The sequence below is a fragment of the Xenopus laevis genome, chromosome 5L (genome assembly GCF_017654675.1).
Source record: "Xenopus laevis strain J_2021 chromosome 5L, Xenopus_laevis_v10.1, whole genome shotgun sequence".
Classification (NCBI taxonomy): domain Eukaryota; kingdom Metazoa; phylum Chordata; class Amphibia; order Anura; family Pipidae; genus Xenopus; species Xenopus laevis.
In genome coordinates, this window is record NC_054379.1 from 164,604,917 (window position 1) to 164,631,545 (window position 26,629).

At 41.3% G+C, this 26,629-nt stretch overlaps 1 protein-coding gene across 6 annotated transcripts in view; it reads left to right on the forward strand.

Annotated features, from left to right (window-relative positions):
- The first annotated feature begins 110 nt into the window (after positions 1–110).
- Positions 111–26,629, forward strand: part of ncoa1.L (nuclear receptor coactivator 1 L homeolog) — a 163,179-nt gene continuing 136,660 nt past the window's right edge. For 3 of the 6 annotated variants that reach the window (XM_041563612.1, XM_041563613.1, XM_041563614.1), the window contains exon 1: positions 111–282. In XM_041563612.1, the coding sequence (XP_041419546.1) occupies positions 183–282 (100 nt within the window). In that variant the 5' untranslated portion in view covers positions 111–182. Of the gene's footprint in view, positions 283–5,586; positions 6,068–26,318; positions 26,446–26,629 lie in introns of those variants that run through there. The other 3 variants (XM_041563611.1, XM_018264114.2, XM_041563615.1) reach the window with 3 other exon arrangements.

The following is a 26,629-nucleotide window of genomic DNA, read 5'->3' on the forward strand; positions in this document are numbered from 1 at the left end:
TACACGTTCTATAATTAGAATCGAATAAACCTCTAAAACCTTGAATTTTTACCTCCCCCCCATTTATTTTGGGTACGAGTTACTGTCACTAACGAGGGCTTTTCTTTATTACAGAAGCAGATCGGACAAGAATGAAGATTTAAATGAATTGATACACTGTGGGGAATGGCAATGCTAGCTTCATGGACATAAATCCAAGACGATGGCGGACAATGATGAACTTGGGGGAGGATTCCTGTAAGACTTTAAAGCAGAGTTTGGGGGTTACATATGATACGTTTGGTAAGCTTGTTACTTCCCCTTTAAGTTTTTATTCTGCTTCTCTGTAAGCTAAAATGTATATTGTTGTCTAGTTTCAAGAGATCAGAGAGAAGCCCATCAGCAGAAAGCAGTGTAGTATTATTATTTATATAAGCGTATTCTTATTTTCATACCTCCTCCTATTCTAAAGTCTGTCTGGGTTTCCAAGCCTTCATACCCCCGTGTTGGGGGCAGATAAATGGCTGTAGAGCAAATAAAGTGAATAACAAACTAGACTGAAGCTTCAACATAAACAGCAGTTACAAATGCATCTGAAACACCCTGCTACAACTTTAAAGCAACCTGTATGGTGACTGGGTACTGGGGATGCTGCTATGCCCCGGTACAGGTATGGGATCCAAAAAAGCTCAGAGTTATAGAAAGGCTGTCTCTCATAGACTCCATTTTACCCAAATAACCTAAATTTATAAAAATGATTTCCTTTTTCTCTGTAATAATAAAACAGTAACTAAGATAGAATTATTAGAAGCAAAACCAGCCTATTGGGTTTATTTAAGTTTTACAAGATTTTTTAGTAGACTTAAGGTCTGAAGATCCAAGTTACAGAAAGATCCGTTATCCGGAGCATTATCCGAGCATTCTGGATAACAGCTCCCATACCTGTATAACTATTAAAGCCATGTCCTCCATGGCATGCTCAATGGCAGAGTTCTTTCTTGGCATTACTGAGCAATAACCTTTGAACACAGCAAGTCCTAAGTCACAAGACAGAGAAAGGTTGTGCAACAGTTTTTAAAGCAGCACTGAAATGTTCGAATTATTCAGGGGAAGGTGCCGGTATCATTTTAAAAATCATTCTGGCACTATTCTTTCTTTCTGTAAATTTACTTTTATTCAATCTTTAACAGTACTTTATACTCTGTGCAGAAGTTATACATTATTCCCCGTTCCTGCCCCTGTGGAGCTTACAATCTAAATTACCAATCACATTCACACAGGTTTTGTTCAGTCTGTGGGGCATTAAAAAAAAATGCAGCTCCCTATATTCAAATATGACAATTATTGGGAGTGAGTTGGATTAGGGGCCATTCAGTAGACTAAAAATTAACTGGGTGGTCCACCTTTATAATTACTTTTAGTATGCTATAAAATTGCTAATTATAAGCAACTTTTTTTAGTTGGCCTTCATTTATCTTTTCTATAGTTTTTTTTAATTATTTGTAGGGATAGGGATCAGATTCAATAATCGGTCAAATCTTTTATAAAGGATTTGCTATTCACCCGAATCCCAAAAATAGTGGGGTTGTTCCCTAAGTATTTGCCTCTTTCTTCTGACTGTTTCCAGCTTTCAAATAGGGATCATTGACCCCATCTAAAAAAAACAAATGGTACCCTCTCATCCCTGTAAAGGAATGGTTCACCTTTGATTTATTTAATTTTTTGAATAATTTGCCTTCTTCTTCTGACTCTTTCCAGCTTTCAAATGGGGGTCACTGACCCCATCTAAAAAAAAAATGCTCTGTAAGGCTACAAATGTATTGTTACTTTTTATTCCTCATCTTTCTATTCAGGCCTCTCCTATTCATATTCCAGTCTCTTATTCAAATCAATGCATGGTTGCTAGGGGAATTTGGCTGCTGAATAAAATACAAAATAACTCAAAAACCACAAATAATAATTGTCTTAGAATATCACTCTCTACAATCTACATCATACTAACAGTTAACTCAAAGTTGAACAACCCCCTTAAACCAATTCAATGATCTCCGACACTCGGTAATAAGGGTGGAAACCAACCAACTATCAACTGTGATTGTTTTGCATATATCAGTAGGAAATGTTCAGCAACTAAAGATGGATCAAACCCCTTCCTCGTAATTCCTTAGTTCCATCTGATAACTGTGGCCTATATGTGTAGTAATCTAATCCCTAAACAGTGGCCAACCCTGATTTCCCCTGCAGCATTTATATGAACAGTCAGTGTAACTGTTTGTTCACAGTGTTTTGTATACATTGCTACGGTGTGTATGCCGACAATTGCTATGTATAGCTTCAATGGGGTGGGGCCCCTCAGCTGTCAGGTAGAACCTCCACTCCATAAACTAGAGGATAAAGGTAAGCAGAGATAAAAGAAAACCACAAAAGAAATGGGAATGTTCTTAGAAAAATGTGAACAAATATTTCTGCAGGAAAAAAAGTAGATTGGGCAAGCTGTTTTAGAGTAGAGAAGTAATCTTCTGAAAGATAAAAAAAAGTGTCAGTGAAGGAACAAATCTAATTGAAAACTTGTAAATATTTCAGAATTTAATTTTAAGAGTACCCTGGGTACCCTTGGAACTATAGTAGGGTGAGTTACCCCAATGTTTCTATATATCTGTAACCTTGTTATGAGCTAAAGGGGCCCAGTCTGAAGGTCAGTTAGGGGGAGATTTGGGGTGAGTGCTTATTTGTACCCTGGGTACCCTTGGAACTATAGTAGGGTGAGTTACCCCAATGTTTCTATATATCTGTAACCTTGTTATGAGCTAAAGGGGCCCAGTCTGAAGGTCAGTTAGGGGGAGATTTGGGGTGAGTGCTTATTTGTACCCTGGGTACCCTTGGAACTATAGTAGGGTGAGTTACCCCAATGTTTCTATATATCTGTAACCTTGTTATGAGCTAAAGGGGCCCAGTCTGAAGGTCAGTTAGGGGGAGATTTGGGGTGAGTGCTTATTTGTGCCCTGGGTACCCCTGGAACTATAGTAGGGTGAGTTACCCCAATGTTTCTATATATCTGTAACCTTGTTATGAGCTAAGGGGGCCCAGTCTGAAGGCCAGTTAGGGGGAGATTTGGGGTGAGTGTTTATTTGTACCCTGGGTACCCCTGGAACTATAGCAGGGTGACACCCCAATGTTTCTATATATCTGTAACCTTGTTATGAGCTAAAGGGGCCCAGTCTGAAGGTCAGTTAGGGGGAGATTTGGGGTGAGTGCTTATTTGTACCCTGGGTACCCCTGGAACTATAGCAGGGTGACACCACAATGTTTCTATATATCTGTAACCTTGTTATGAGCTAAGGGGGCCCAGCCTGAAGGTCAGTTAGGGGGAGATTTGGGGTGAGTGTTTATTTGTACCCTGGGTGCCCCTGGAACTATAGCAGGGTGACTGTTACCCAATGTTTCTATATATCTGTAACCTTGTTATGAGCTAAGGGGGCCCAGCCTGAAGGCCAGTTAGGGGGAGATTTGGGGTGAGTGCTTATTTGTACCCTGGGTACCCCTGGAACTATAGCAGGGTGACTTACCCCAATGTTTCTATATATCTGTAACCTTGTTATGAGCTAAGGGGGCCCAGCCTGAAGGCCAGTTAGGGGGAGATTTGGGGTGAGTGCTTATTTGTACCCTGGGTACCCCTGGAACTATAGCAGGGTGACTTACCCCAATGTTTCTATATATATATCTGTAACCTTGTTAAGAGCTAAGGGGGCCGAGCCTGAAGTCCAACTATGGTGAGTGCTCGGTGTACCCCTGGAACTATATAGAAGTTATCTAATAGACAATGATCTGTTGGTTTGATCTGTTGTGACCTGGATTTCAATTTACCTTTTGAACACCTTAGCTCTGATCTGGTAATTGCTGTTAGTGTTTGGATTATATGGGTGATATATGGGTCACGATTGTTATAGTTTCTGTATTTATTTAGATGCTGTTACAGATAGCAAAGGAATAACTAATGGAAGAAATGGAGTATTAAATACATATTATTTGCCACTAAGGTGTCTTATAGATATATAGATAATAGGTAGATAAACGGGTATCTGTCTTTGTGTGTTTATGTACTTGCAGTTCAGGTTGTTATAAAAGGATTAAAGGCTAAGCTACAGTATACTTCTGTAGAAATAAATGGCAGTGTATCTGACAGCAGCCTATACTTCACTTCTGTACAGAATAACCATGGGAACTAATTTACTAAACACTATAGCAGAGAGTTCCCTGCCCCCTGTAGAAGCTTCCATTAGGGGGTATGGATGTTAAGTGTAATTACAGGCATAGCTGTGATGGATGTCTCAGCTGTTCCCTGACAGATTGTACACAGTGCATCCGCATGACAGCACCAGCCCTTGTGCTGAAGAGCTGACAGTTGCCTGGTGCTCTCCAGTGTAAAGTTCCAAATCCATTTGCTGCTTCCAAATGGTAAGTGCTAAAAAGGATACGTATAGCTTGTCGGCTGGTGGCCACATGCGTGACTAGGTCAACCCTATTTTAAGTAGCTGCAAAAGATTAGCCCCCCATGATGACAGCACATGAGCACAGCCCAGAAAGCCTGGTTTGTACAATGCATTGCAGGTATGAGAACAATTCAGGGCATGCTGGGAGTTGTAGTTTACCAACTGCTGAAGGGTCAAAGGTCATTTCCCCTTTTTCTTTACTTCAACCCCTAGCGACATTTCTTTTATAAAAGTCCAGACAAATTGTTTTCATAATGAAAGAATGTAGCAGAAGCCTCTGCTACATTGTTTCAAACGAACAGAAAGGGACAGACAGACTCTCCTTTTAACAAGACTTACACTGACAACTTCAAAAGCACCAACGTTTAGTAACAAATGTATTTTTGGAAAGTTGCTTAGGCATTACATTTTCTTTCATTATGCCCAGAAAAAAAAAAAACTTTTCAGGTGGACTTCCCCTTTAAAGGGGTTGTTTGCCTTTAAATTAACTTTTAGTATGACAGAGAATGATATTCTGAGACAATTTGAAATTGGTTTACGTTTTTATGGTTTTTGAGTTATTTAGCTTTTTATTCAGCAGCTCTCCAGTTTGCAATTTCAGCAATCTGGTTGCTACAGTCCAAATTCCCCTAGCAACCATGCATTGATTTGAATAAGAGACTGGAATATGAATAAGAGAGGCCTGAATAGAAAGAGGAGTAATAAAAAGTAGCAATAACAATACATTTGTAGCCTTATAGAGCATGGGGTCAGTGACCCCTATTTGAAAGCTGGAAAGAGTCCAACAAAAAAGGCAAATAATAAAAAAAATAATAATAATAATAATAATGAATTGGCCATTCTATAACATACTAAACGTTTACTAAAATGCGAATCACCCCTTTAACTCTTGCTTTTTTTGCTCAGAAAGCCATTCATTTTAGGTTTTGTTCTTTTTTTCTGTTTTGCAAACATTTCTCTCGTGATTCTTTTTGCCACCAGCGACGCTGTCCCTTTAAAAGGCGGAGAGCTGCAGCTTTCAGTGATGCAATTGTAAACACTATGAGGAGGAACCTGTATTGCCTGTTTTGTTTTTTTTACCCAGAATGCAGCAGGGCAGGGCTTAGAGGAAAAAAAAAAAAAAAAAGTCAAACGTTTGAGAGAAGGAAGAGATGAGACAGGGGCAGCCTCAATGACAAAGCAGCCTGTCCCTATTGGTGATCAGTGTGAGAGAAGCAGGGGCGTCTGGATGGACTGTGTAAATGGAAGCAGACAGTGTGGAGATGTCTCTTTAGAGAGAGAGGATTGAGAGTGCTGTGCAGGAGGGGGGCGAGCGGACGTATGGAAAGGGGGGGAAAGGATTGGAGTCTGGAGCCATGTTTATGGTGCTGATCTTGCAGCCTCGACATTAGCACACGTCGCTGTTTCGCAGACCTGGGCCGCCGCCGATTTCACACTTTCATTTTTGTCATTTGCATTGGGGTTTTTTTGGGGTTTTTTTTGCCCTGTGTTTTTGGATTCCAGTTGGATGCCCAGCGGAGAATTTGCAAAGCCATGCTTTACGGATCCATATGGCACAGGACGGGTTAAGGGGAGGAGATAACGACCTGAAGTGGTCTGTAAGTATGGGTTAAACCATCTGGGCTGTGGGAAGTGGGGGATCCCCTGAAAAAGAACAGGTCAAAATATGAGAGGGGGTGGATGGTAGTTGGGCAGGAGGAACAGAAACCCAGTGGCTGTTGGGGGCCCACGAGTGTAGAGCAGTGTTCCCAGACTGTGGGGCTTACCCCCCTAAGGGGGCCCCAGCCTGAAGGCCAGTTGGGGGTGTTTGGGGAGCTTACTCTGCTAGATACTTCTGGAAGCCCAGCTTGAAGGTTAATTAGGGTGAGATTAGTGTTGAACACTTGTTTGCTGCCCTACATACATACTTGCGACTATTGTCTATCAATGTCTTCACATATGTGTAACCTTGTTATGAGCGGAGGGGGCCTGGCTAAACGTTGGACCTCTAAAGGGGGGCAGTGGATTCTGAAGTGGGGTGCAGTCTCAATATGTGTGTGTAGGGCCCACTAACTTCTAGTTACAGCACTGCTACTGGGGGGCCAGCTGCGCAGTGGGGAATATTGGAATTTGTTTTGCACTAGGAGAGCAAGGATGACCCACGTGTGGCCATTATTAACTCTTTCTGTGATGTCTCAGGGCAAAGCTTTTGTGCTGGTGAGGCAGGGGGGAGTGGTAGTGTTTTGGTCGATGCAGACCCCTGTCTCCAGGCTTTGGTGGGGTTAGTTGTGCATACAAACGCCCTCCCCTTTTATGACTGAATAGGAGGAGAGGGGAGTGTGGATGGAAGTTAAATCTCGCTTTGCGTTTTAACTTCTTCAGCACCAAAGGGGGGGGAAGAGGTGGGCATGCCTGGACAATCCCATTGGCCGTTAACCAAGAGTTTGGGTTTGTACCAAAATCTCAGGGTTTGGGGGGACATATTTTCCAGGTCATGCAGTTCTCACATGCTCCATGTTTGTATAGGCTACTTGTATACTCAGTGCTGTACATCTGGGCACACCATAAGAGGAAAGAAGTCGTTCTTTTCTAACTCGGTTGGGTAGAGGCATGAGGGTGTTGTGAATCGCAGCCGATTAACAGATGGGGGCTACTGCTGTATTGCAGGGTTGTCTGCATGACTGCGACTGTTCCTGCTGGACTGGCACCCAGAGATCATAAATACCACTTGGGTTAAACAAATGTTGCTGTATGACAGGCATTGGGAAGCAGCAGTACAAGAGTAAATAAAGTGGGTCAGCACTGTTAGAAACTTCCAGCTATTCCATTGGCCGACTTTTTTTTTTTGCTGTAACTCTTTCACTGCCAACCTGCAGTCTGACAGCTGCACCTCCCTTTCAGATATTTAAAGGGGAACTATCACGGAAATAAGCTTTAGCATACTGAACTTTCTAAATAAAATCAATTAACAATTCTGCATCATATCTGAAATAATCAAGTTAATCTTCCTCTCTTCATTCTCTCTCTTCAAGCAGCAGTTGGGTGTCAGATACTCAGTTAGATCCAATATATCTTATATGAGGGGCTCTTTTTACCTAGAAGATGTATTAGCGCTCATTCTTTTAAACTCACCAGACATCATGTCTCTCTACATGCAGGATTTGTGCAAAAGGCAGTTATTTTGTTAGAATTTCTTTGTACTAGAATCAGTTATTTGAGCGAGCTCTAATACATCTGCTAGGAAAGGAAGCCCCCCCTATACAATATATTGGATCATTCATCTTACACCCAACTGCTGCATGAAGACAGAATGAAGAGAAACAGATGCTGATTATTTCATAAACAATGCAGAATGTTTAATTGATCATATTTAGAAAGTTTTTTTTTTCATTATGAGGAAGCTTATATTAAATTTTCATGTTTTGCGATAGTTCCCCTTTAACCTCTCCAGGGACATTTGCATGACAAAGCAGTAAATCATGAGCTCTGCCAAAACTGTGGTGATCTCTCATGTTTTCAGCTTCAGAGCCGTCTTTTGAAGGGAAATCAGGGGGCCTGTACATTTTGGGGCCACCCGAATAAAAGTTGTAGGTAAAAGGTATATGAAAAAGCTCAGTAGGGGGGGGGGCTGTATATCAGTGCTGCCCACACTGCAGCCTTTATGTTGATGCTGGGAGTTTCTAATCCCATCATCCCATGCTATCTTGCACTAGCAAGCAAGTTTTAAATGTCTTGGTTTGGTTATATGACAAAATACCACTGTCAATAGCATGTGTTATAATTCTGGAGCAGCCACCTTACAGTCTGGTTTTAGTTTTTTTGCCAAGGATGCTGGGATCTGTAGTCCACAAATCAACTGGGAATAATAAATAATGTATTTATTTATTAAACTGGTCCCCGTCTTCCCCCTATTTAAAGAGAATAAGTAACAATGTGTGATTTCTGGGATAACATTGGTCCAAATAAATATTCCTGCGCTGGAGCCCTCCAGTTCTACTAGACCACTAGAGTTATATCATCATTCACTTGTGTTCTATGAAGCAATGGGCGGGGGCCGGGGGCAGAATAACCCTTTCTTATCATGACAAGATGAATGTGCACTACTCCTGATCTGATACTAATGGGTTAAACCCTCTTTGTGTTGCTGAAACCAGATAAAAGCTCCTAGTGCCTCACATGGGCCAAGCGATTAAGTTTGTTTAAATAAAGAGCTGTGACATTGTATCGCCGCGGCACATTTGTTACTGAGCTGAAATTCCAGCAAGTGATCTGAGTATAATGAGCAGTAGCAGTATCAAGCCTACCTGTAACAGTCTTAAACGGGTGGTTCACCTTTAAGTTAACTTTTAGTATGTTATAGAATGGCTAATTCTAAGCAGCTTTTCAGTTGGTCTTCATTATTTTTTATAGCTTTTTAAATATTTGCCTTCTTCTTCTTCTGACTCATTCTAGCTTTCGAATGGGGGTCACTTGCCCCATCATAAAACAAATGCTCTGTTAAGGTGGCCATAGACGTTGAGATCCGCTCATTTGGCCATGTTGCCAAATGAACAGATCTCTCCACGATGTGCCCACATTGAAGTGGGCAATATTGGGCTGAATGGAGGCCAAATGGGTGGTCGGATCGCGGGACTGCCAAAAACCTAACCTGCCTGGTCGGCATCTGGCTGACTTTCGGCCAGATATCACCCGGGAAAGCCTGTCGAGGGGCTCTACACACGGGCTGATAAGCTGCCAAAAAATTCGAATTTTGAGCTATTTTTTGTGTACTTCAACTAGGGAATAGTCCAAATTCGATTTGAATTTGAAAATGCAAAATTTACCATGTACTGTCTCTTTAAAAATTCAACCATTCACCATCTAAAACCTGCCGAATTGATGTTTTAGCCTATGGGAGACCTCCTAGAACCTATTTGGAGTCAATTGGTGGATGTTTTTTTTTTTTTTGGGAAAGACTTTTGAATCTAATTCAATCAAATGGACTATTCCTTAGATTCGTAAAATTAGAATTCGGCCGAAAACGGACCTATTCGATCGAAAACTGACCTATTCAACCAAATAAAAACTTCCACTTCATTTCGGTTGGTCTTTTTGATTTTCAAAAGTTTTTTCAATTCGACCCTTGATAAATATGCCCCTCATTGTTGTCACTACTTTTTATTACTCATCTTTCTATTAAGGCCTCTCCTATTCATATTCCAGTCTATTAAGTTGGCTATAGAAACACAGATAATAATGTACAAAAAAATATGTATGATATTCGGTGTGTATATGGTGGGAGACAAGCCAACTGATATCAGCAGAAGACTTGGATATCGGTCGGCTCGTCGATTGGGCTGGCTGGAAAATTTTAATCAGGCACCAAACATCGGCTATTGTTAGTGCTGAATGATCAGATACAGGTAGAATTCTATTGTTTCTATATGTCTATCTGACCATTCAGCTCTACACGTGTGTATTGAAACGAACAATCTTTCTTGGAAACATCTTTTCCAGGAAAGATCGTAATTGTAACATCTATGGCCACCTTTATTTAAATCAATGCATGGTTACTGAGAAAATTAGAAATAGCAACCAGATGGCTGAAATTGCAAACTGGGGAGCTGCTGAATAAAAAGCTAAATAACTCAAAACCCACGAATAATAAAAAAAAAAAATGCAGACCAACTTCAATATCCCTTCCTACATCATACTAAAAGTTAACTCAAAGGTGAACAACCCCTTTAAGATGCTCATACCCATAAAGAGCCAATTATTTGGTAAGGGCACTAAATGAGGGAAGGTTTGGGTGCTGTCAGAAGGCCCCCACATACTTGTGCAAATAAACGGCAGCTTTCATCAGTCTGTGTATGACCAGCTTCACTGCACCTTACTGTTGCATTTAATTCCCAATTTGTAGTTTGAAGTGTTTTTTTTTGGGGGGGGGGGTGGTTATGCCCATGTTATGCATGTGTCTTTCCTGTTGACTAGTGACATTGAGATCTTTGCTTCTGGTTCATTACTGCCGACACACTATTGTCATTATCATATTCAAGATAAATGTTACAGTATCCATATAAGCATGACTCCCCCGTTACATACATATACATATACATACATACACACACCTGACATGATATATAGCATGACTACCCGAGAACAGAATTCAACCAATGAATTTCTCCAGGGCATGGACTGTGCAATTCAGTTATACAAAAACATCTTGTGTTTAATGAATACAAAGCCTGTCCAACCTGCGGCCTTTCGTTACAGGTGCAACTCCCAGCAGCCTTCAATACATCACTGTTTTTTTAGTCTACACTACCAAAATCTCTAGAAACTAAGCAAATTATTTTGGAAGTATTTTTAAAGGGCGGTTCACCTTTAAGTTAAGTTAATATGTTATAGCATGGGCAATTTTAAGCAACTTTTTAACAGGTCGCTATTTTTATATAGTTTCGTCGGACTCTTTCCAGCTTTCAAATAGGAATCACTGATCCCAGCTAAATAGCAAATGCTCTGCAAAATAACATGTATGGTAATTGCTACTTTTTATTACTCATCTTTATATACAAGCCCTCTTCTATTTATATTCCAGTCTTTTATTCAAATTGGTGCATGGTTCTACCCTAGCAACTAGACTTGCAAAACTGGAGAGTAGCTGAATAAAAAGCTAAATAACTCCAAAACCACAAATAAAAACCAACTGCACACTGTCTCTCTCTCTCTCTATGTCATACTAAAAGTTAATTTAAAAGTGAACAACCCCCTTTAAGCAATATATGTATAATTTCATTCCACACCCTTTAGTTAAATAGACCCCTTAGCATTAAATATTGAAAAAAACTTAGCAAAGTGGTTGCCGGGAAGACATGCAAAGCATTATCGAATGGGACAATATTCTCCACTGGTAAATAGGCACCCAAATAATGCAGATTTGCATATGCAAATTAGGATTTGGTTTTCTGCCGAATCCCAAATAGTGGATTCGGTGCATCTCTACTAGTGATGTGCGGGTCGAGAATTTCCGTGGTCCCGGGGCCGGCCCGCACATCGTTAATCCATACATATTATACTATATACTGTCATGATACCATTGCCAGAATCTCTTATCAGACCCAAATAGTAGATATAAAGGAAAGTGAGCTTTTTCTTTTAGCAGTTTCCAGGCTGTGCAAGGTAAAAACCATTTGCCCAAAGTGAAGCTTTTCCCACAGAAAGGGAATTCAGCCAGATGCCTTTTTTTTTTTTTATAAAGTAAACATGCGATAGGAAAGGTACATGTTGCACCTACATGGATATTTTTGAAACATGTATAAATATTTTTTTTTAAAAGATTAAGCCCAGCTGAAGAGTTTAGATTTGATTCCAAAAACGATCTGCTTTGGTTAAATGGGACAGGCTTCCTTTGCACCAGCAGATTAGTAATTATAAATAGCAGGTCTGTACTGTGGAGTGGGTAATCTATCCTATATATACGCATGCCTAATTGAGTCTTTCAGCTGTTGGTAGCTTGCTGGGAGTTGCAGGATGGACATTGCTGATTTATGTAACCTGTAATGTGGCCCTATCCTTCCTGCACTGCTGGGAGCCCCATTTTTCCAGCTCTAGCCCAGTATGACTTTAGCACTGTAGCGCAGCAAAGCAGGAAAATGTAAATGCTGATTCGCTTCATTACCAGTCATTATATTAAGAGATCTGTGTTCCATTCTTGGCAAAAACACAGCACTTTATATGGTAGGATATCTCTAGCACCAATAGTGGGGATAATAGTATCTGGGAAAGGAGTGTGACTGTGGGATAGCAGGTATAGTAGGGAGAGATGGTGTCTATAGTAACAGTGGATAATAGTCTCTGGGAAGGGAGTGTGACTGTGGGATAGCAGGTATAGTAGGGAGAGATGGTGCCTATAGTAACAGTGGATAATAGTCTCTGGGAAGGGAGTGTGACTGTGGGATAGCAGGTATAGTAGGGAGAGATGGTGCCTATAGTAACAGTGGATAATAGTGTCTGGGAAGGGAGTGTGACTGTGGGATAGCAGGTATAGTAGGGAGAGATGGTGCCTATAGTAACAGTGGATAATAGTCTCTGGGAAGGGAGTATGACTGTGGGATAGCAGGTATAGTAGGGAGAGATGGTGTCTATAGTAACAGTGGGATAATAGTCTCTGGGAAGGGAGTGTGACTGTGGGATAGCAGGTATAGTAGGGAGAGATGGTGCCTATAGTAACAGTGGATAATAGTCTCTGGGAAGGGAGTGTGACTGTGGGATAGCAGGTATAGTAGGGAGAGATGGTGCCTATAGTAACAGTGGATAATAGTCTCTGGGAAGGTAGTGCGACTGTGGGATAGCAGGTATAGTAGGGAGAGATGGTGTCTATAGTAACAGTGGGATAATAGTCTCTGGGAAGGGAGTGTGACTGTGGGATAGCAGGTATAGTAGGGAGAGATGGTGTCTATAGTAACAGTGGATAATAGTCTCTGGGAAGGGAGTGTGATTGTGGGATAGCAGGTATAGTAGGGAGAGATGGTGCCTATAGTAACAGTGGATAATAGTCTCTGGGAAGGGAGTGTGACTGTGGGATAGCAGGTATAGTAGGGAGAGATGGTGTCTATAGTAACAGTGGATTATAGTCTCTGGGAAGGGAGTGTGACTGTGGGATAGCAGGTATAGTAGGGAGAGATGGTGTCTATAGTAACAGTGGATAATAGTCTCTGGGAAGGGAGTGCGACTGTGGGATAGCAGGTATAGTAGGGAGAGATGGTGTCTATAGTAACAGTGGGATAATAGTCTCTGGGAAGGGAGTGTGACTGTGGGATAGCAGGTATAGTAGGGAGAGATGGTGCCCATAGTAACAGTGGATAATAGTCTCTGGGGAGGGAGTGTGACTGTGGGATAGCAGGTATAGTAGGGAGAGATGGTGCCCATAGTAACAGTGGGATAATAGTCTCTGGGAAGGGAGTGTGACTATGGGATAGCAGGTATAGTAGGGAGAGATGGTGCCTATAGTAACAGTGGATAATAGTCTCTGGGAAGGGAGTGTGACTGTGGGATCTCCCGGCATCCTGTCAATTATACAAATTAAGTTCTACTTAATCCAAATAATGTTTCAGGCAGGTTCCATTAGGCTTGCATAGCACATGGTGTGCACTTGACACTAGAGATGACTGTACAACTCTATGCTGGTTGTTACACATTGTGTGGGAGGATTTATCAGTGTAGATAGACATGCAGTGTTATCTGCTGACCTTTGTACACAAACCATCAGGCTCTATGTATGAGGCACAAATTGCATTCAAACTTCTGCTACTGACAATTGTAACATCCAGCACTGCACTTAAAATAGTTAGTGAAGAAAAAAAATTTAATTCTTAAACTTAGCAAATCAGGCTGAGCTAATGTACATACAGAACATTATTTATCATAGTTGTTTTAATTAAAATTAAGGGGCTGCCAGACTGATTTCCTTAGTATTGAGGCTTTTGTTTCTTAATTAAAACTAGGCAAATACCCTAAGGGCTCTTACTGACAAGTGGTTGAAGCTGCGCTACGTTTTTCTGCGTTCAGCCGCAGGAAAAGACGCATTAAGCTTTTATCAATGGGGCTGTACTCACCCAGACGCGTGTAGGCGCTGAACACAGGTTGAGACACAACATGCTGCGTTTTTCCTGCGTTCAGCGCCTACACGCGCCTGTGTCAGTACAGCCCCATTGAAAAAAGCTTAATGCGTCTATTCCTGAGCAGGAAAGGCTTCAACGCTCGTCAGTAAGAGCCCTAATAAAGGCCCATACACCGGCTAACCTGTCAGTTTAATTGGTGTCCCCAATCCATATGATTTTTACACTCCAATAAAAGTTTTTCCCATGTGAGAAAATGCTTGCTTGGTTTAATGGTAACCTATTAACCAATAGGGACTGAGTCCCACGAGCAAGAATTTATTTTCTTTTAATTGGTCACTGTTATCCCTTTTGTTCTCTCTAGTCGTTTTCTGCAGTCACAGTCCAAATTATTCCCTAGTCTAGTGAAGCACGGAGACTCATCAGATCTCTATAACATTTAAACCTGACTAGCCAGGAATGCTGGGAGTTGCAGGAAACAACACACTACACTTGTACCTTCTAACGGGTGACTCGTTTTTGTGGTGCCGTCTCTTTAAGAAACTCACCACTGTCTCATTAAGCCTAGTTAGGGTGGGCTGCACCCAAGGAGTGTGGGCTGAGGTCAGAGGTCATGTGCTGGTGTACACAATTCTTTGTGAGAACTGCAGCCGCTCACCCGTATCTGGAGGTCAGGGCTGAGATGTAACTTTTCCTTTCAATCACTCAACCTGAACAGAGTGGGGTCGTCCCTCCTCCTTTCCAAACACTCACCCAAATCTGCTGTCACTCCTTGTAACTTATGGGAGTTCCCCTGTACTTATAACCTGAGAGTTATTCCTAGATACTTACATGTATATTGAGGTATTGTAGTCCTATACTAACCTGAAGCATGTGCAGGAAAGTCAGGGCTTGCAAGCCTGACACTGGGGTGTCAATCACTGAGTAGAGAGGTCACGTGCACACTCAGACCCTTCAATTAATTTCCGCTGGTGCATAAGGCCTAAGGGAGACGGCACTCCCAACAATCCAATAAGAAGATAAACAGGCTGGCACACAGAGCGAATTAAACCGGGGTCCTACCCCTGGTGTGTTTATTGCGTCATGTGTGACGCAATAAACACACCAGGGGTAGGAACCCGGTTTAATTCGCTCTGTGTGCCAGCCTGTTTTATCTTAGTGTCAATCACTGAGCTCAGCAGGAAAGTAAGGGCATGCAAGCCTGACACTGGGGTGTAGATCACCGAGCTCAGAGGGAAAGCCAGGACTTGCAAGCCTGACACTGGTGCTGTGCAATATGTTGGTGCAATAAAAATACATGTTAATAATGTTAATACCTGGGGTGTATCACCGAGCTCAGTGGGAAAACCAGGGCTTGCGAGCCTAACACGGAGGTGTAGATCACAGATATTAGCAGGAAAGATGGGCCTTGCAAGCCTGACACTGTTGCTGTGCAATATATTGGTGCTATAAAAATACATGTTAATACCTGGGGTGTATCACAGAGATCAGCGGGAAAGCCAGGGCTTGCAAGCCTGATATTTAGGGCAGGAAAAGTGTTTAAAACTTTCTAAATGCCGGGATATGTATAAATCTATTCTGGTAACTCCGTAAGTAGCGGCAGCGTGGAAGTATGGGCTGCTTATTAGATGAGATTATAAAACGGTTTCATTCAGCCGGGCTTCTCCCTCACGCATGGACTAGAGACCAAGTGAAGAGATTCATATTCGGAGGGATTGTTTGTGTTTTTGCTAGGCCTCTTTTAAAGAAGTGGAAGTTCACCTTTAGGTTAACTTTTAGTATGTTATAGAACTGTTAATTGCAAGAAGCTTTTCAATTGGCCTGAATTTTTTTATTTTTTATAGGTTTTGAAATATTTTGTTGTTCACTGACCCCATCTAAAAAAAAAAAAAAAAAAATGCTCTGTAAGGCTACAAATGTATATTCCTCCCTCCTCTTTCTATTCAGTCCTCTCCTATTCATATTCCAGTCTCTTATTCAAATCAGTGCATGGTTGCTAGGGGAATTTGGGCCCTAGCAACCAGACTGCTGAAATTACAAACTGGAGAGCTGCTGAATAAAAAGTTAAATACCTCAAAAACCACAAATAAAAAATGAAAACCAATTGTAAATTGACTCAGAATATCCCTCTCTACATCATACTAAGGGTTAATTTAAAGGCAAACAAACCCTTGGGTCACTAGGCCTTCACCTGTTACCAGAGTCAGTGGGACCAAGTTGAAAATCAATTGGTGATTTAGAAACCACAAAGAATACAGAGGTTAAGGTTCACTTTTAAAATCCTTGTGGTATCACCGTCCAATGACGAATAAAATGGTTTGAGGGGACCACGTGAGGCCCCTGAGAAGGCCAGCGAATAGTATACTCCCCTTTGCTGTATAACAAGTCAAATGGATGAAACTGCAGTACCTGTGAAGCAGTGCCGCCGGGCTAAGCTCAAAACTAGACCTGAGCCGACTCCCCAGCACAGGCCAATCCAGAATGCTACGCTTCACAGTCGATAACCTCACAGGTAACGCTCTAATGAGCCTTCCAAGAGGGCGGAAGTGTTCCTATAACGCCACTGGAGATCTGGCAACGCTCTGCCAATAGGAAAGTAGAAGGGTTCGGGACACCACACATGTATCAACCAATCACGGATCAGCAGGTGAGACGATCTTCTGGCTCTACCAATAGGCAGGCAGAAGGGGAGGGCATATCAGCAGGGCGGGAAATGCGAGTAGCTTGACTTATTGGCGGGAACAAAATCCTGAAAGCAATAGTAAATTTGTAATGCTTTTCCAGTCACGAGGGGTTGCAGATTAGCATAGAGTTCCAAACAATTGACTGCTTGTAGATATAGCAGCTCCAATTGCCTGTTTTTCGCCCTACCCCTGACAAACACGATACTGCTGAATACTTACTTTCACTTTTGTTTCTGTGTGGTTGCCTTGGTTACTCTGCACAGGAAGCCATTTTGTATACATAGGAGCCACCCTGAGCATACCTCCCAACATTTTGGAAGTAAAAAGAGGGAGAAAAAAAATTTTGCCGCACGTAGCGCAGCAATTTTTTGACCACACCCCTTTCTGTGGCCACACCCCCTAATTGCCATGTTCATTTTACAAAATTATGGCAGGTTATGAAAGTTTGAAAATATTTCTCCTTATCTAAACTGTGTTTTTGTGTCTCAAAATTGTTACAAAGTATCTTATTTGCACCTGTTAGCTGTTTTGGGCTCTCTGCTAAAAGCCAATTAAAGGAAAACTATACCCCCCAAACAATGTAGGTCTCTATTAAAAGATACTGAGTAAAACAGCTCATGTGTAAAACCCTGCTTCATATAAATGAACCATTATCATAATAATATTCTTTTTTAGTAGTATGTGCAATTGGGTAATCATAAATAGAAAATTACCATTTTAAAAAATAAGGGCCGCCCCCTGAGATCGTAAGATTCACTGTGCACACATACAAACCACATGTAAGGTCACATGAGCCAATTAACAGACAGAGTTCTGCCTTTTGCTTCCTCACTTCTTCCTGTTACAGTTAGTAATGTAGTATTTCTGGTCAGGTGATCTCTGAGGCAGCACAGATAGAGTCACGAAATGGTGGTTCAAGGCAAGCGATGTAAAAGGGCAATATTTATGTAAATATATATTCCAGTTTGGTAAGATTCTTTAATATGTCATTCAATTTGATATAAACTATCTGTTGCTTAAGTATTCATTTTGGGGGTATAGTTTTCCTTTAAGTGAGAAACTTTGTTTCTTTTTCTGGCTGTTCAGTGCAGAGAAAAGAGGGACTTTCCAGTACAAATGAGGGACTGCAGGTTGAGCTGTCAAAAGAGGGACTGTCCCTCCGAAAAAGGGACAGTTGGGAGGTATGACCCTGTTATCTACCCTAGTGAAACAATACCCCTAGTGGCTGCTTTGTCACATAAGGGATTTCACTTCATTCCTGAGTAAAACAGGAGTAGAAAACTTGTTGTTTTTCTTCATTTCTTCACCGAGGCGGCCTGTTTTGTTTCAGTGTATGGATCCCTGAGCCTCATTGGAACAATAATGGCTGCTTCTATTGCTTCTAGTAGCCACATGCTGGAGCTGCCATGCTGTCCATTTTCCCCTTTATTAGAATGGCATTAAAAAAATTAACGTATCTGAAGCACCCAATAAGAGTTTCTTTGCAGAATTAGACACAATGTCATTGTAGGCAATTAGAATGTGACTTGTAAGTTATCAGTATTACTACTATTATTTCGATATTATTGCTCGTAGTAGTAGTAATAGTTTCCTGTTTATTATAAACACATATTTATAAAGCACCGACATATTCCGCAGCACTGTGCAATAAAATGGTTGTATACATTGACCATCCAGATTACACAAAAAAATCAACCAAGTAACCTATAAAGGGGTGGAAAGGGCCTTGCCCAAAAGAGTTTATAATCTAAGAAATAATGATGTTTGTAAACAACAGTCCTGTCCTGCTTTATGGCAGCTGAGATTCTAGCTATCTGTATAACAGAACATTCTGTCCCAGTGGCTGCACAGATCCTATCTGATCCCCATTGTAAGCAGCAGTCCTGTCCTGCTTTATGGCAGCTGAGATTCTAGCTATCTGTATAACAGAACATTCTGTCCCAGTGGCTGCACAGATCCTATCTGATCCCCATTGTAAGCAGCAGTCCTGCGCTGCTTTATGGCAGCTGAGATTCTAGCTATCTGTATAACAGAGCATTCTGTCCCATTGGCTGCACAGATCCTGTCTGATCCCCATTGTAAGCAGCAGTCCTGTCCTGAGGGAATAGTGTATGCATGCATAGAACATTGATCTTTTTGTAGTTGTGGGACTACATGTTCCATAATCCCCTGCTCATCACTTTCTAGATTTCAGGATGTGTTTCTTGGGTGATTTTGCAGGACACAGAGATAAGAGACAAGCAATCTTACACTAATAGTGTGTATCATTTTCATGGAGGGAGATGCCTTGTTGATCTTGGCTGATGTTGCCAAAAAGAATCAATGGACTTCGCGGGAGATTTCCGCTCAGTAACACAATGCTGCTCCACTGAGTTTCCCTTAAAGGAACAGTAACATCAAAAAATAAAAGTGTTTTAAAGTAATACAAATATAATGCATCTCGTGAGTTTCACCCCTGCACCTAACCACATATAAAGAAGTTATTGCACTATATAGCGTATCTCTTTTCCCTTAGGAGCGGATTAATAAGACTTTCGATTAACTAGCGCACTGAACCTGCCTTATAAATATAATGCAGTGTTGCCCTGCACTAGTACAACTGCTGTGTTTGATTCAGAAACACTACTATAGTTTATATAAACAAGCTGCTGTGTAGCCATGGGGGCAGCCATTCAAGCACAGGATACACAGTAGATAACAGATAAGTATTACTATAGTTTATATAAACAAGCTCTTGTATAGCCATGGGGGCAGCCATTCAAGCACAGGATACATAGTAGATAACAGATAAGTACTACTATAGTTTATATAAACAAGCTGCTGTGTAGCCATGGGGGCAGCCATTCAAGCACAGGATACACAGTAGATAACAGATAAGTACTACTATAGTTATATAAACAAGCTGCTGTGTAGCCATGGGGGCAGCCATTCAAGCACAGGATACACAGTAGATAACAGATAAGTACTACTATAGTTATATAAACAAGCTGCTGTGTAGCCATGGGGGCAGCCATTCAAGCACAGGATACACAGTAGATAACAGATAAGTACTACTATAGTTTATATAAACAAGCTGCTGTGTAGCCATGGGGGCAGCCATTCAAGCACAGGATACACAGTAGATAACAGATAAGTACTACTATAGTTTATATAAACAAGCTGCTGTGTAGCCATGGGGGCAGCCATTCAAGCACAGGATACACAGTAGATAACAGATAAGTACTACTATAGTTTATATAAACAAGCTGCTGTGTAGCCATGGGACAGCTATTCAAAGGAGAAAAGGCTCAAGTTACACTGTCTACAGAACTGGATTTGTGAAAAATAATATTTGTGTAAATATGCTTTTATATCAATATTATTATTATTAATATTTATATAGCATGGATGCATTTACACAATACTTTACAAAGATTATTCTTTGCACATCACTCCCTGTCCCAGTGAAACTTACAGTCTAAGGTCCTTATCACATTCACATAATGTGGTTCTAATATGTATATACACATGGCTGAGATTTTAGCTCTCTTTATAACAATGCATTCTGTCCTAGTGGCACAAGTCCTATCTAATACTGTTTGCTTTACCTGGTACCAGTGAGCTGCCAATCTTTAAACTGATACTACGTTAATGACACCCTGCGTTTGGTGCCACTGGGCTTGTATGCAGGGGCGTAACTACAGAGGAAGCAGACCCTGCGGCTGCAGGGGGGCCCAGGAGGTACAGGGGGCCCCATGAGGCTCTCATTGATGAGCAATTTCAACATATATTGTTAAAACAGGACAAACACTGGATATGTTGGGGGCCCTAAAATTAATTTGCTGTGGGGCCCAGCAACATCTAGTTACGCCACTGCTTGTATGTTGTATACAGTAACTGCTACTAAGGATACTGCTTGCGGTAGAACCACGGGAAGCTGCCACTTCCTCCCTGTGGCTTTTTGGGTGAAACTGTACCCTTTGTGCAATATTTCAAAATCTGCAGAGCTGGATTATTTTTGGTGTTTAAGGGGCAGATTTATTAAGGTTCAAATGGTAAATTCGAATTCTTTTTTTGCTGTCAAATTCACAAACTCGAATGTCAGGAAGGCACTTAACATCTTCAAAAGGGTCAACAGACCTCTGGCATTGACTTGTAAATGAATAGATGGCAAATTTTCGAATTAGAACTGTTTCCATGGTCAAGTTGTGATAAATCTCACATTCAAATTTACATTAAAGTTGGAGCTTTGAAACAAATACATTCCCATTCAATCGTATTTTAGATGTTTGAATTTCATCATAAATTCATCGAAATTCAACCTTTGATAAATAACCCACTAAGTCATTAGGAAGAGCTGTAGATGGCAAAGTTCTTGTGGGCTACAGTTCTTGGCGTATACAGGGCCAAACATACTATTTGTGCACAGGGATGGACTGGGCTAGTGGGACACCTGGAAAAAACCCAGTGGGCCCCACTGACCCAGGTCCCCTATGATCTAAAACATATTGCGCTCCATAAGGCCAGCTCCGACTTTCACAACTGGTTGTGGGGGCCTTGAGGTGACAGCCTGGTGGGCCGACACCCCACAACTGACACTGGTTGTACACTCTTGGTATGGTTCGCTACTTAAAAGGTACAGGGATATGGGTTGGGCAATTTAAAAAAGCTTTTCAAGAGTCCTTATTGGGCATTGTTGACTGGCTTGAAGTTCATCGTGGGCATAGCTCTCTTAAAGGAGAACTAAAGCCTAACTAAAGAAGTAGCTAGAAATGTTGAATATTATGTTTTGTGCTTCTGTACCAGCACAAGGCAACCACAGCCCTTTAGCAGTAAAGATCTGTGTCTCCAAAGATGCCCCAGTAGCTCCCCATCTTCTTTTCTGATGATTCACTGCACATGCTCTGTGCTGCTGTCACTTACTGAGCTTAGGGACCCACTCACAATATAAAGTACACATAGAATAGAAATGTCACAATATAAGGCTGATTAGTAATTAATACACATAATTACTACATGGCAGCACAGAAACCAGTGCAATTAGCATCAGAATTTAATAATCAGCAAACCTGTAGCATCAGCTTATATTACAGCCAGGGAAGCTCATTTTCTGCTGGATAATTAGTGACGAGCCCTAAGCTTAGCTTCTCAACAGCCAATCAGAGCCCACTGAGCATGTGAGTGTCACAGACACTTTCCAAGATGGTGACCCCCTGTGACAAGTTTGAAGTCCTGGATCATTGCTGGTATTGACAAGCTCAAACTTTAGCCTCGTGCAATAAGTTCACTATAAAAAATATGCCATTTAGCCACATTCGTTCTCAGGGGTTAGTTCTCCTTTAAAATGCTTGGGTTCTGGATGCAGGCAGCAGGTAAAGGGAACCTTCTCCATTTGTATTGAGATAAAGCCCTGTCCCTTTGCATTATTAAAATTCCTTTTGGACCTTTGTTTCCCAGTGCAATCATTATGCCTGTTACTACATACACCCCTATAGATACAAAGTCATATGGCCAATAAGCCTATCAAACTTTTAGGGGGTTATTTACTAAACTCCGAATGCAAAAATCACAGAAAATGTGTGATATTTTCATATAAAATCTGACTTTTAAAAAAAATCACGAAATTTTTGGAATTTATTAAAGGATAGAAAAGTCCGAATCAGAAAATCCGGCATCTCAGACCTGTCAAGGTTGCATATAAGTCAATGGAAGAAGTCCCAATGATTTTTTTAAAGTGTTCTGGGTTTTTAGCAATACCAAAGTTTTTGGGCAAAATTCTGCATTTTTGGGTGAAAAATCCGAAAAAAACTTGAAAATCGGAGGAAAAAAAAAAAAAAAAATCCAAAAAAATCGTGAAAATCTGATTTTTCCTGATTTGTTCCCACAAATATAATTTCCGGGAAAGTGTATTAATAAATAAGCCTAAAAAACCCGTGCGGATTTGGTCGGAGTTTTTTTTCAGAAAATATTGAGATAAATTCGTAAAAAACTCGAATGTCAGGAAGGCAATTAAGATATACCTCTGCCATTGACTTGTAAATGAATTCGGCAGGTTTTAGGTAGCAAATATTCTAATTCTACTTAAGGTTTAGTCAAAAAGGAACAACCTGTTTAAGGCTCGTCTTACCTTTTTGGATTCCTAATTCCATAACAGGGATTTAGCCCCAGGTTTAGCTGTGCTTTAGTTGAAGGTGGAAATTGTAAGTGGAATGTAAAATTAGTGATCATTTCCAGCTTTCTGGTTAGGTCAGAGTGCCGGCTGCACTTGGCAGGTCACATTGGTTCTGTAAGGGGCGTTGTGTTCCCCCGTGTCTTTGGTGCTGCTAAAGGTTATGCTGTGTCATTATTCTAATGTACTGATAACTCATCTACTGCAGTGGAACCCTATCCTGCTGCAAACACAAGAAATCTGTGCTTAGGCTCATACAGAGGATTTCATGGGGGCAGTGACTAGGGTACTGGGAGAAACTTGTTTTTCGAGTAATTTATCATTAACCAATACATTACACATTATCAGTATACCCCAATTCTGCTGCAGTATATACTATTTATCATAAGGGTGGTGACACACGCTAATATTCTGGGAAGACTAGCCGCCCATCGACAAATCACCTCTTCCTCGGGCGACTAATCTCCCCTAAATGCCTTCCAACTGGCTAGAATGTAACTCGCCCGCGGGATGGCACTCGGAGCAATTTGTTTTCTAAAGTCGCCTGAGGTTTCCTTGTGAGGCGACTTCAGAAAATGAAGCATTTCGAGTGCCAACCCGCCGGCAATTTAGGGGGGAACTCCACAATGCGTTTGGTGCCGACACGTCGCCATGGAACGAAACGCATGCGACTTGTCGGATGTTATGAAGAAACAGGAAGTGAAGGAGAATCGCATGAAAGATTATCCGACTGTCGGATGAAAACGCAGAATCCAACAGTCGGATAAACGTAGTTCTTACATGCGATTCTCTTTCACTTCCTGTTTCTTCACAACATCCGGCACGTCACATGCGTTTCGTTCCATGGCGACGTGTCGGCACCAAACGCATCGTGGAGTTCCTCCCTTACATTCTAGACGAAAGGAAAGGCATTTAGGGAAGATTAGTCGCCCGAAGAATATCCCCAGAATCTTAGCGTGTGTCACCACCCTTAGGGTTAACCTATTAAATATTCCCTCAGACAGCTGAGCATGCTGGGAGGGAGGAGAAGTTTGATCCTATGGTAAGAAACTGCATGATAATGACCTCCCACCACATCCCCTTCCTCCATAATTTGAAAGCAAGAGGGTGAATTTAATAATTTTAGGAGATATTGAAGTTGTTGAGAAGTTCAATTTCAACAGAAATGTTCCCTTGATTGTTTCTGGAGTAGATTTCGGTGCCTTTGACTTTATTTTTTACCCTCCTCATGCTCTTGGTCTCCCAGGACTGCACTGCTGTAAAGTATTGTATTGTCGGTGTCCTACCATAAAGCAATTCGTAGAACACAGTGTCAGCGCACACGCTGGCCTTCCTTTTTCGATTGCCTGGTGCACAACCCTCTGGGGAGACGGCACTCCCACGATTTCCAATGTAAAGCAAAGAAAGGAGGAATCGGCACACAGGAACAAATTGCAATGTGGGGTAAACCTCTAAGTGTTTATTGTGTCATAAAATGCACAACGTTTCGGGGGCACGCCCCTTCATCACCTGACGAAGGGGCGTGCCCCCGAAACGTTGTGCATCTTATGACACAATAAACACTTAGGGGTTTACCCCACATTGCAATTTGTTCCTGTGTGCCGATTCCTCCTTTCTTTGCTACCATAAAGCAATACCTGGCTGTGGTATTTCATGGGAAATAACTCACAAAACTGTCATTTATAGAGATTCTTACTGCTTGTGGAAAGATGTGGTAGCCACGTAGCTGTCAAAAAGGCACTGAGCCCTTTCTTGAAACTATCTAACAAATATGCCGTTATACTAGGGTTGCCACCTAGCTGGTATTTTACCGGCCTGGCTGGTAAAAATGTTGCGAGATGCCAATGTTATTTATAGGGAAAAACCATAAAAATATAGGAAGGCCGGTATTTTTTTTTTCCAGAAAAGGTGGCAACCATACGTTACACCTTGGGAGAGAATGTTACTGCGTAAGTGTTCTGACTTTTTAGCACTTTATATGAAGTTTTTCTAAGCTTCAAATCTATTGGTTGTATTTTTAAGCACTGAACTTCTGATGTTATTATACTTTGTTTATTCAGTTCAGGCAACCTCAGGCGAATGGCTTTGTCATACTCTGGGAAAACTATTATTTATGTTAGAATTATATGTAATGAACTATGTTTGCTTATAGCCTATACAGAGAGATCCCACAAACTATGGCAACATAGGTATTCCCCTGTACTAAGCACAATTCAGCAGGAACAGTCCCTAAGTTTGCTCATAGTCTGTATACAGAGAGATCCCATAAAACTATGGCAGCATAGGTATTCCCTTGTACTAAGCACAATTCAGCAGGAACAGTCCCTAAGTTTGCTCATAGTCTGTACAGAGAGATCCCATAAAACTATGGCAGCATAGGTATTCCCTGTAGTAAGCACAATTCAGCAGGAACAGTCCCCTAAATTTGCTCATAGTCTGTACAGAGAGATCCCATAAAACTATGGCAGCATAAGGTATTCCCTGTACTAAGCACAATTCAGCAGGAACAGTCCCTAAGTTTGCTCATAGTCTGTACAGAGAGATCCCATAAAACTATGGCAGCATAGGTATTCCCCTGTACTAAGCACAATTCAGCAGGAACAGTCCCCTAAGTTTGCTCATAGTCTGTACAGAGAGATCCCATAAAACTATGGCAGCATAGGTATTCCCCTGTACTAAGCACAATTCAGCAGGAACAGTCCCCTAAGTTTGCTTATAGTCTGTACAGACAGATACCATAAAACTATAGCCACAAAGGTATATTCCTATACTGAGCCCAATTCATCATTTTGATCTTGGAAATGCTGTTTGTACATCAATAAAGTTTGGGTTCTGTATCGGGTTAATTTTTATTCAGTTTGTTCATTGATGGCTACTCCAGTATATTTAGGAGCAGATTGGATATCATTTCAGCTAGTGACAAAATAAAAGTATAGCCCTTACTACAAAGTGCATCCAGGGACTGGTCTTATTGCCCTTTTAGACTAAAGAAGGGATTTCTTCCCAGAGGCAATTGTAAAGGCTTCATGGATTCTTTTCAGCTTCCTCTGGATTAACTCGCAGTTGGGCAGGTTTCACTTGGGCATGAAGTAGAACTTGGTGTCTTTTTTCATCCTAAACTATATACAGTTCTTAAAGTCTGCTATAAGCCTGTACAGAGACACCACTATTATTACATAAACTTATGTAATGACTTGATCAGCCATGGCAACATTTTCTCCCCCATATTTTGGTATCATAACATAGAAAAAAATCCTCTAAGCATTCTGTCTGCGGCCAAACGCAGCACTGGGACTAATTAATTGTTTGAGATTTATTGGCTTTCTGTTAAAGAGGTAATTGTTATGGGAGACTTCAGAAAGTTTGTAGGTCCATCCATCAGCAAACCTTTAATGTTTAGCCAGAGAAAAACAAATAAAATTCTGATTTTTCATTTTTTATCTTCAAAATTAGAGGAAAGAATTCAACACTGTAAACAGAGCTGTCTTTAGGGGTGATTCAGCTAGGGACTTCTGCCCAGAGCTCCACAGATAAGTGACCCCCCGGAGTAGCAGCAGAAAGAGTGTAAGGTAAATGTTATGATGCATTGCATAGTCACCTCATGTCTGTGCAGGTAGTGCATTAGTTGGTATAGTAACAACAAGGATAATACTCTCTGGGAAGGGAGTGTGACTGTGGGATAGCAGGTATAGTAGGGAGAGATGGTGCCTATAGTAACAGTGGATAATAGTCTCTGGGAAGGGAGTGTGACTG